At 41.1% G+C, this 11,340-nt stretch overlaps 3 protein-coding genes across 3 annotated transcripts; 2 read left to right on the forward strand and 1 right to left on the reverse strand.

Moving 5' to 3' along the window:
• Positions 1–435: 435 nt before the first annotated feature.
• LOC138871303 (uncharacterized) lies at positions 436–1,515 on the reverse strand. The gene is made up of 3 exons (XM_070149177.1): positions 1,466–1,515; positions 956–1,303; positions 436–727 (listed from the first exon to the last, which is right to left on the reverse strand). The coding sequence occupies exons 1-3, from the start codon at positions 1,513–1,515 to the stop codon at positions 436–438; spliced, it is 690 nt and encodes a 229-aa protein (XP_070005278.1).
• Positions 1,516–6,130: 4,615 nt separating this feature from the next.
• Positions 6,131–6,823, forward strand: LOC138871304 (uncharacterized). The gene is made up of 2 exons (XM_070149178.1): positions 6,131–6,176; positions 6,276–6,823. The coding sequence occupies exons 1-2, from the start codon at positions 6,131–6,133 to the stop codon at positions 6,821–6,823; spliced, it is 594 nt and encodes a 197-aa protein (XP_070005279.1).
• Positions 6,824–7,165: 342 nt separating this feature from the next.
• On the forward strand, positions 7,166–9,567 carry LOC138871305 (uncharacterized). The gene is made up of 4 exons (XM_070149179.1): positions 7,166–7,709; positions 7,962–8,331; positions 9,173–9,227; positions 9,343–9,567. The coding sequence occupies exons 1-4, from the start codon at positions 7,166–7,168 to the stop codon at positions 9,565–9,567; spliced, it is 1,194 nt and encodes a 397-aa protein (XP_070005280.1).
• Positions 9,568–11,340: the final 1,773 nt, after the last annotated feature.

Below are 11,340 nucleotides of genomic sequence, written 5' to 3' on the forward strand. Positions count from 1 at the left end.
TACATCATAGTCTGCTATTTAATTAACCTACAAAGAAATACTTACTACTAGAACTAACTAAATACTAAGTTGCTGGACCATTTCTTTAATTATAGTAGATGCTCAGATATAACATACATATGCAATTTCCTTCACCAATTGATCTGAACTCCTTGATCTTCTTTTAAATCTGTGTTGATTCCTTTCAAACCATATTGTATGCACCCATTCTGTATATGTCATCTTGAATACCTGAGCTCTCTGTGATTTACCCTTTGCTCTTTGAATGATCCAATTCTCCAGTTGTTCCCATTGTGGTATCCTGAAACTAGGAACCTTCATCCATTTTAGCACACCTTCCTAGACTTTGGCAGAGTAAGAACATTCCATGAAGAAATGGTTTCTCGTTTCATTGTAACAATTACATAGATTGCAGACATGATCCACATTTAAACCCTAGGAGGCAATTCTATCCACAGTAAGAAGTTTACCCTGCATCTGTAGCCATATTGTAAATTGAGCTTTTGGACGAGCATTATTCCCAAATCTCAGTGTCTTCCATAAAATCCTCTCATTGTTCCCAATTAACTGAAGATAAATCTGCTTAATTAAACTACCAACAGTGTTGTTTTGAATCAGTGCCAATGTATTTCTAGCCTCAAACATTTTCCTTACCATCCAACCAGCCTGTAGAGGAATATCCATTTGACCAAATTGTTGATTCTTGATATAGTATGCATGCAACCATCTGATCCATAGCTTGTCTGTCTTATGTTCAATGTCTCAACTAGCTTTAGTTATTGCAACTTTATTCCATAGTCTCATGTTTATCAAGCCTAGTCCACCCATTGACTTTGGAGTGCAAACCTTCTCCCAAGCTAATAAAGCGTTCCTAGTGATTATGTTTGTGCCCGACCACAGATAGCTTTGATAGTAGGCCTCAATTGTACTTAATACGTTAGAGGGGATAACAAACAATTGGGACCAGTAAGCTTGGATACCAAAGAGGACAGTTTGAATTAACTGAGCTCTTCCTGCATATGATAGCTTCTTGGCAGTCCAAGAAGTGATTCTAGATACCATCTTGTTAATAAATGGTTGCCACTGGACTAATAAGATCTTTTTAGTAGCTAGAGGTATCCCCAAGTATCTGAAGGGAAGTTCTCCTTTAAGGAATCCTAAGAACTTTAGGATTTGATCCTGCACCCCTTGAGCAACCCCTCCAAAATAAATGGAGCTTGTCTCTTTGTTAGCTTGAAGGCCTGATGCATCTGAGAATTCCTTGAAGCATCTATGTAGAGTAGCCACAGATTCAGCATCTCCCCTAGAGAATAGCAATAAGTCATCTACAAATGACATATGAGTCACTGATAGCTTAGATCACCTTGGGTACTTAAATTCTTTGCTTCCCTTCACTACATTGAGCTTCCTACTAAGATATTCCATGGCTATTTCAAAGAGAAATGGAGAAATTGGATCCCCCTACCTGAGTCCTTTTGCTGCATTAAAAGGAGTTGTAGGTTCTTCATTCACCATAATAGAATAATTCACTGTCTTAACACACTCAGGGATTCATAGAGTAAACTACCTAAGGAATCCTAGCTCATCTAGTACTTGCTCCAGATACACCCATTCCACTGAATAGGACTTCACCAGTTCTTAGGCAAGAAAGATGTTATAAAAAATCTTCCTTCCTGGAATAAATCCAGTTTGAGCCTCACACACAACAGATGCAATAACTTTCTGGAGTCTTGATGCAAGAACACTAGATATGATTTTGTACAATATTGTACAACAAGCAATTGGCATGTATTCCTTCACATTATCAGGATGATCATTCTTAAAAATCAAAGTGACAGAAGTACAATTGATAGTTCTATTCATCTTGCTACATTCAAAGAACTTTCTTACTGCTTTTGTGATCGCTGGACCAACTATACTCCATGACTTTTTATAGAAGTAGGCATTATACCCATCCAGCCCAGGGGATTTATCATTCCCAATTGCCCCCAATCCTTCAGCTATCTCTTGATCAGTAACTGGAGCACATAGCAAAATTTGTTGCTCATGATTAAGTTTAGGTCCCTCACTCATTGTAACTGTAAGGCCCCGTGAAATTTCTACTCAAAAACCCAAAATCTCGTAATGCCAATTTAAGAACATGTGTTAGAAATTTACAAAATTCTTCGCGAATCGGACCTTTTAGACTGATTTGTGCATTAAAAGTTAAGGAAAAATATTTTTCAAAGGAGCGCGTTTCTGCGACCCATTATGCGACCACATAACAGCAATACGGACCACATATCTACCGCAGAGTGAGTCAGTATGCTGGCTAATTTTGAGGTCAATTGTGTAGCCAATTATGTGATCGCATAATCAATATACGGGCCGCATAGTCGTCGCATAACCTCCTTGGAATTTTTGTGAAGGATCATTCTGTAGTGCATTATGTAACCGCAGAACAGGTATGTGGACCGCATAATGGTCACATACCCGGGCAGTACATTCAAATCTTGAGGGCTACTTTTAAGGTCCCTTTTGCGGGCCGCATGTCAATTATGCGATCGCATATGTGACAACAGATTGAGTCGGGGCTCCTATTTTCTAACTTTTAAAACCCGACTCCATTCCGTTAAAAACACCCTATTAGGCTCTCTTGTGCCATTTTCTACTACATTTAGAGTGAGAGAAAGAGTTCTAGAGGGAGAAAATGATCCTCACTAAGTCAATATTACATCATTGCCCAAATCTTTGAAGATTATCAAGTAAAGTAGCTAAGCCTTCATCCTAAGAGGTAAGAACTTGTACCCTAACCTTTGATTTTGAAATTCATACTAGAATAGGTAAGTAACAAGTGGGTTTATAGGTATAAGGATGGACTTTCTTGCATGTATGTGTGATAAAGGGTATGGGGAGACTATGAGCTAAAAATGTATCAAATAGGGTATAGGATGATAGAAACTCTCACAAAAAAAGGGTCTTAAAAATTATAATGCACACTTAGTGCTTGATAATGTGCCCAAATGAGCTAGAATCTTGATTATCCCTCTAATTCTTGGTTCAACTTGTAATTCTCATAAAATAGATCGAAGTTTCTAGGAGTTCCGGTATTATTGTAAGAGTTTAAGGAAAGCTCTATTGAGGTATGTATGTCTAAAACCCCCTCTTCTTAGAAATTGAGCTCCCGTGGCGTCCATATAAATGTTGTGAGTCCAAAAATTTATAGATGTAGTACTTGTTATTTCAAGTGAAATGGTGTTGCAAGATTATATGTGGAAGGTGTGTTTCAATGTGCACAATATGCTATTCTTGGTAAATTGAGAATGTGTGAAGAATGTGAACTATGTTCTAAAATGCCTAGATTCGAAGTCAACTTTAAATTGAGATTATTATGCCAAACTATGTGAAATTCTCTCTATGCTTACAACTTGAATTGCTCTTGTATGTGCCTATTATCTCAAATTGCAAGGTTAATGTTAAAAGTGGAAATGATGTGAGACATGGGGGAAAAGAGTTTGAATAATGAAATGTGGCCTAGCGACAAGTATGATGTGATAATTGTGGCCCAAGTGCCTATGAACTGATATATGTGAAATAAAGATTGAAATGAGATGATTGATGGAAAAGGAAAAATGTCTTGGTAAGACGGCCTAGCCGATCGGGCCGTGATCGGACGCCATGCTACACACATGGTGGTATTGTGCTGATATTGAAACCAAAAAGTAAGAATGAAATTGTGACTGAGGTACATATCTCAAATGAGGCAACCTAGCCGATCGGGTCGTGATCGGACTCCGCGCAAGAAAGAGGTCGTATTGTGTGATGATGCAACAGTATGAAATGTCCCAACCTAAAGTTATGGAAATTATGTGAAAGCTATGTGACCCCTTTTATTTGATGACGTGGTGATTGTTTGAAGCTTTTGTTAGTCCTTATGATTTCTTTACTCTTGTATGGTTGTTCTTTCTAATAAGATGGTGTTTAGTTATACATACTAATACTATTCCATGATACTAACGTCCCTTTTTTCTGGGGGCGCTACATCTTTTGAATGGATGTAGGTGGTTCCATAGCAGACAGTGCCGATCGCAGGTAGCGGAGCATCCTCTTCTCAAAAGTCTTGGTGAGCCCCTTTTCCTTCAGGGGTTATGTTGTACATCTTTTGTTATAAATTTTCATTTTTGAGGTACAGTTGGGGCCTTGTTGTCGGCATTATCATAACTGTCCTTTGTATCCTTAGAGGCTCCGCAGATGTTTGTGTGGGTTATGTACGGGCATCTGATGGGTCACTAGACTATGTTGTAATTCTAAACTCTTGTTTCCTCTAAACTGTAACTGCATAATATTTTGGGAACATAACTATGTTTTAGGGTTTGTAATAGAAAATGAATTAGCGATGTTGTATGAATGATCTTTCTTATTGTCTAATTAAATGAAAGCATGGTTCCTTACTTATAGTTAATTAAGTAGAAGGTGTCCTAAGAGGCTTGCTTAGTTGGGGTCACTCGATTGAGCGCTGTTCGTGCCTCCCGAGGTTGTGGTGTGACAAACTTGGTATCAGAGCCTAAGGTTTTAAAGTATCCTAAGATGTCTCGGAGCCGTGTTTAGTAGAGTCCTTCTTATCGGTGTGTAGTCGACCACATCTATAAGTTGGAGGTTACTTGGGCATTTAGGAATAACACCCTTCTTTGATATTCTGGATCGTGCAGCAAAACTTGTTATGAAACTATTCCCCCTCAAACTAGTGCATTCCTTCAACTTTCAGTACATGGCACCAAAGAAGAAAGCTAGAATTGGTCAAGGAGTCAATGCTTCCCCAGGAGCAGTAGTCAATTTTGTAATTGATGATGCGGGTGAGAACCCGAGGGGTGAGGACATTTCCCCGACTACTACACTGCCTGGTTCTACTGCACTAGTTCCTACATCTATTGAGGGTGCTACTATCCCTCCCATTGATATTCCTGTTCCACCTCCAGCCCCAGCTTCCGATTCTGGTATCTTTGATGGGGATCTTAGGGGAGCTATCCACATGCTGACTTAGCTAGTGGCCTCTCAGGACCAGAGGTCAAATGTTGTGCCTAGTTCATCTAGCCAGCAAGGGGATTCCACCAGTTCCCAGGGTGAACTGATTTCTTCAGTGAGAATCTCCAGTGTTTATGGGTGCAAATCCAGAAGAGGACCCTCATGATTTTATTGATGAGATGCACAAGACCCTTAGGGTTATGCGTGCAACTAAAACAAAGGGAGTAGAGTTGGCTTCCTACCATCTGAAAGGGGTGGCCTATTCGTGATTTGAGTTATGGGAAGATTCCCGTGAGGAGGGGAGCCCTCCGGCGAGGTGGAGCGGTTTGCCGATGCCTTTGTAGATCATTTCCTGCCTGCTAAGACAAGGGTAGCCCATGCAGCAGAGTTTGAGAATTTGAAGCAAGGTAGCAGAAGTGTGTAGGAGTACCATATGGAGTTTTCCCGCCTGTCCAAGTATGCTATTCACATGTTGCCCACAATGGAGGCCAGGGTGCGCCGATTTGTTTAGGGCCTTAATCCTTTCACTACTAATGAGGCTTCTACAGCTGCCTTGAATTCTGACATGAATTATGGGAAGATGGTGGCATTTTCTCAGGCCACAAAGAATCGTAAACTGAAGAACATGAGGGAGAAAGAGAGGGTAACAGCAAGGGCAACATGGGAGAGTCACTAGGTAGGGGAAGATCAGCTTTTCGGGGAGGATCATCAGGGTCATCCAAGTCTGTCGCACAGTCTTCAGCTAGTGCACCACCATCAAGTCCTAGCCAGCAGCAGTAATAGAGTCGTTTCAGGACCAGTCAAGGAAGTAGGGGACCCAACCAGCAAGGTCGATCAGGAGGGAGATCCCAGCAGTAGCAGAGGTCCCCGTGCCCCAAGTGTGGGAAGATGCACTCAGGGATTTGCTATATGGAGTTACCCATATGCTATGGATGTGGGATGAGGGGCCACATTCAAAGACATTGTCGTGTATCCTGCTAGGGTGCGAGTAGGGGCACAGCACAACCATCTAGTCCAGCTGCTACTACATCTTTAGCACCCTCTAGCTCAAGTTACTCTAGCACCCGCGGGGAGTGGTACAGCTAGGGGTGGTGCGTAGAGTTCGGGAGGACCCAGCCGGTTCTATGCTATGAGTGGTCGTCAGACTGCAGAGGCTTCTCCAGATGTTGTTACAGGTATTCTGACTGTCCAATCTCTTGATGTGTATGCACTTATTGACCCCGGTTCCACCTTGTCTAATGTTACCCCTTTTGTTGCTATGGAATTTGATATAGAACCGGATCAGCTTAATGAGTCATTCTCGCTATCTACTCTAGTTGGTGAGTCTATTACGGCTGCTCGAGTTTATAGAGATTGTGTTGTTATGGTGCGTAGTAGGTATACCATGGCCAATCTTATTGAATTGGGGATGGTCGATTTTGATGTAATAATGGGAATGGATTGGCTTTATTCATGTTTTTCCAAACTTGATTGTCGGACTAAAACTATGAGGCTTGAATTTCCTAATGAGCCCGTTGTGGAATGGAAAGGAGATAATATAGTGCCACAAGGTCGGTTTATTTCTTACCTTAAGGCCGCAAAGATGATCAAGAAATGGTGTATCTATCATTTAGTCCGGGTTACGAACACCGATGCCGAGGCACCTAGCCTTGAGTCCATACCAGTTGTGAATGAATTTTCGGATGTCTTTCCAGATGAGCTCTCTAGGATCCTACCAGATAGGGAGATTGATTTTGGGATCGGCGTGATGCCAGGTACGCATCCTATATCAATTCCACCTTATAGAATGGCACCGACAGAATTGAAGGAATTGAAGGAATAGTTGCGGGATTTGTTAGAAAAGGGTTTAATCTAGCCAAGTGTGTCACAATGGGGCGCACCAGTTTTGTTTGTAAGGAAGAAAGATCGGTCACTACGGATGTGTATTGACTACTGGCAACCCAACAAAGTCACAATCAAGAATAAATACCCTCTACCAAGGATAGATGATTTGTTTGATCAATTGTAAGGTGCTAAGTGCTTCTCAAAAATTGACTTGCGGTCCGGATATCATCAATTGAAGATAAGAGAGCAGGATACTCCAAAAACAGCTTTCAGGACCCGGTATGGGCACTTTGGATTTCTAGTGATGTCCTTCAGGCTAACGAATGCCCCGACAGCTTTCATGAATCTTATGAATCGAGTCTTCAAGCCTTTTCTAGACTCCTTTGTGATAGTGTTCATCGACGATATTCTTGTATATTCCCAAAGTCGGGAGGACCATGTTGACCATCTCAAGGCAGTTCTGCAGACTCTTCAACAATATCAACTGTATGCAAAAATTTTGAAATGTGAATTTTGGCTTGAATCTGTCACGTTCTTGGTTCATGTCGTCTCCAGGGAAGGGATTATGGTTGATCCTCAAAAGATTGCAGTAGTAAGGAATTGGCCTAGACCTACCACTCCAACAGAGATTCGTCGTTTCTTAGGTTTGGCTGGGTACTACAGAAGATTTGTGGAGGGATTTTCTACACTTGCCTCTCCGTTGACTAAATTGACGCAGAAAGCAGTTAAGTTCCAGTGGTCAGATGCTTGTGAAAGGAGCTTCCAGGAATTGAAATCAAGATTGACTATTGTGCCGGTATTAACCCTGCCAGAGGCTACAAAGGGATTTGTGGTGTATTGCAATGCTTCAAGGATTGGGCTTGGGTGTGTGTTAATGCAACACGGCAAGGTTATAGCTTACGCTTCTAGGCAACTCAAGAATCATGAAAAGAACTATCCAACCCACGACTTAGAGCTTGTGGCAGTGGTGTTCGCACTAAAGATTTGGCGACATTATTTGTATGGGGTCCATGTGGATGTATTTATGGACCACAAGAGCCTTCAATATATTTTCAAAAAAAAGGAGTTGAATCTGAGATAGAGAAGATGGCTAGAGTTACTCAAGGACTATGATATCGATATTCTCTATCACCCAGGAAAGGCCAATGTTGTAGCAGATGCTCTTAGCCGGAAATCTATGGGAAGTTTGGCTCATTTGGAGGCATATCAAAGGTCGTTGGCCCATGAGGTTCACCAGTTGGCTAGTTTGGGAGTTCGCCTTGCAAACTCTAATGAAGGAGGAGTAATTGTGCAAAATAGGGCTGAATCATCGCTTGTAGGTAAGGACAAAGAAAAGCAATACAGTGATCCATTGTTATCACAGCTGAAGGAGGGGATTTATAAACGCAAGACCACATCTTTTTTATTTCGCATGGATGATGGTACCCTAAGGTACCAAGGTCGTCTATGTGTTCCAGATATTGACGGCCTTCGGGAAAGGATCATGGCCGAAGCTCACACTTCCAGGTATTCCGTATACCCAGGTTCTACGAAAATGTATCATGATCTCAAGGAAGTTTATTGGTGGAGAGACATGAAAAGGGATGTGGCGGACTTTGTGGCAAAGGTTCCGAACTGTCAGCAAGTGAAGGCCGAACACCAAAAGCCCGGTGGGTTGTCTCAAAGCATAGAAATTCCAATGTGGAAATGGAAAATGATCAGCATGGATTTTGTGGTACGGTTACCGCGCACTCCGTGCAAGTTCAACTCAATTTGGGTAATCATGGATCGACTCACGAAATCAGCGCACTTCTTGCTAGTTAAATCTACCGACACAGCAGAACAGTATGCTCAGTTGTATATCAAAGAAATAGTTAGGTTGCATGGCAGTCTAGTCTCAATCATTTCAGATCGAGGGGCTCAGTTCACAGCCAACTTTTGGAAGAAATTTCAGCAAGGTTTGGGTACGCAGATAAATCTTAGTACAGCTTTTCATCCTCAAACCGACGGGCTAGCAGAGTAGACTATTCCGACCCTTGAGGACATGTTGCGTGCTTGTGTTCTTAACTTCAAAGGTAGTTGGGATGATCATTTGCCACTCATAGAGTTTGCTTATAACAATAGCTCACATGCTAGTATCCAGATGGCACCATTTAAGGCGTTGTATGGTAGGAGATGTAGATCTCCCATTGGGTTGTTCGAGGTTGGAGAAGCTGAGTTGATAGGTATGGACCTTGTGCATCAGGCTATGGATAAAGTGAAGATTATTAAGGAGAGGTTGAAAACTGCTCAGAGTCACCAAAAGTCTTATTCGGACGTTTGTCGCAGAGATTTGGAGTTCAAAGAAGATGATTGGGTATTTTTGAAGGTTTCCCCATGAAGGGTATCATGCGGTTTGGAAAGAAAGGAAAATTAAGTCTGAGGTATGTCAGACCATATCAAATCATTTAGAGGATCGGTCAGGTGGCATACAAGCTTGAGCTAGCACCCGAGATGTCAACGGTATACCCATTCTTCCATGTGTCTATGTTGAAGAAGGTAGTGGGAGATCTGTCCAATATTGTGCCAGTTGAAACTATTGAGGTTAATGAAGAACTGTCATATGAAGAAATTCTAGTTGCCATTCTTGACAGGCAAGTCCGGAAGTTGAGAAACAAAGAAATTGCCTCCGTGAAAGTGTTATGGCGAAACCAGCAGGTTGAAGAAGCCACTTGGGAAGCCGAGGAAGAAATGAAAAGAAAGTACCCACATTTGTTTGTATAGCCATGTAATAGTTTCTATGAATTTGGTCCCTATGAGCTTTGTATCACTGGATCAGTCTATGTAAAACTGTTCCGTTTTGATTATATATTGACTATGGGACCGTGGTTAGTGTGGTTATGAATTATGTCATGTCAATAGATTGTGTATATGCTATTCGGATATGTTTCTAGGGCTCTCTGGCAGGTGGGTAGGCCTAGATACAAAGGAAACTCTGGAAATATTTCTAGAAATTTAGGGAGTTAGCCAAATTTGGGGGCTGTTGCTATGTGGTGTGAAGCTGAAAATTCCTTAGTTGTTGATAAGTGAATCTTGTTCCTCATTCAAGAACGAATGATCTTAAGTGGGGGAGGATGTAAGGCCCCGTGAAATTTCTACTCAAAAACCCAAAATCTCGTAGTGCCAAGTTAAGAATATGGGTTAGAAATTTATAAAATTCTTCGCGGAACAGCAATGCGGACCGCATAACTACTGCAGAGTGAGTTAGTATGTTGGCTAATTTTGAGGTCAACAGTGCGGCCAATTATGTGATCGCATAATTGATATGTGGGCCGCATAGTCATTGCATAACCTACTTGAGATTTTTGCGAAGGGTCGTTCTGCGGTGCATTATGCGACCGCAGAACAGGTATACGGACCGCATATTGGTCGCATACCCGGGCAGTACATTCAAATCTTTAGGGCTACTTTTGCGGTCCCTTTTGCGGGTCGCATGTCAGTTATGCGATCGTATATGCGACCACAGATTGAGTCGAGGCTCCTATTTTCTAACTTTTAAAACCCGACCACATTCCGTTAAAAACACCCCATTAGACTCTCTTGTGCCATTTTCTATTACATTTAGAGTGAGAGAAAGAGTTATAGAGGGAGAAAATGATCCTCACTAAGTCACTATTACATCCTTGCCCAAATCTTTGAAGATTATCAAGTAAAGTTGCTATGCCTTCATCCTAAGAGGTAAGAACTTGTACCCTAACCTTTGATTTTGAAATCCATATTAGAATAGATAAGTAACAAGTAGGTTCATGAGTATAAGTATGAATTTTCTTGCATGCATGTGTGATAAAGGGTATGGGGAGACTATGAGCTAAAAATGTAACAAATAGGGTGTAGGATGATAGAAACTCTCACCAAAAAAGGGTCTTAAAAATTATAATGCACACTTAGTGCTTGATAATGTGCCCAAATGAGCTAGAATCTTGATTATCCCTCTAATTCTTGGTTCAACTTGTAATTCTCATAAAATAGATCGAAGTTGCTTGGAGTTCCGGAATTATTGTAAGAGTTTACGGAAAGCTCTATTGAGGTATGTATGGCTAAAAACCCCTCTTCTTAGAAATTGAGCTCCCGTGGCGTCCATATAAATGTTGTGAGTCTGAAAATTTATAGATGTAGTACTTGTTATTTCAAGTGAAATGGTGTTGCAAGATTATATGTGGAAGGTGTATTTCAATGTGCACAATATGCTATTCTTGGTAAATTGAGAATGTGTGAAGAATGTGAACTATGTGCTAAAATGCCTAGATTCGAAGTCAACTTTAAATTGAGATTATTATGCCAAACTATGTGAAATTCTCTCTATGCTTACAACTTGAATTGCTCTTATATGTGCCTATTATCTCAAATTGCAAGGTTAATGTTGAAAGTGAAAATGATGTGAAACATGGGGGAAAAGAGTTTGAATAATGAAATGTGGCCTAGTGTCAAGTATGATGTGAAAATTGTGGCCCCAAGTGCCTATGAACTGATATATGTGAAATAAAATTGAAATGAGAT

Source organism: Nicotiana sylvestris, chromosome 6 (assembly GCF_000393655.2).
Source record: "Nicotiana sylvestris chromosome 6, ASM39365v2, whole genome shotgun sequence".
NCBI classification, from domain to species: domain Eukaryota; kingdom Viridiplantae; phylum Streptophyta; class Magnoliopsida; order Solanales; family Solanaceae; genus Nicotiana; species Nicotiana sylvestris.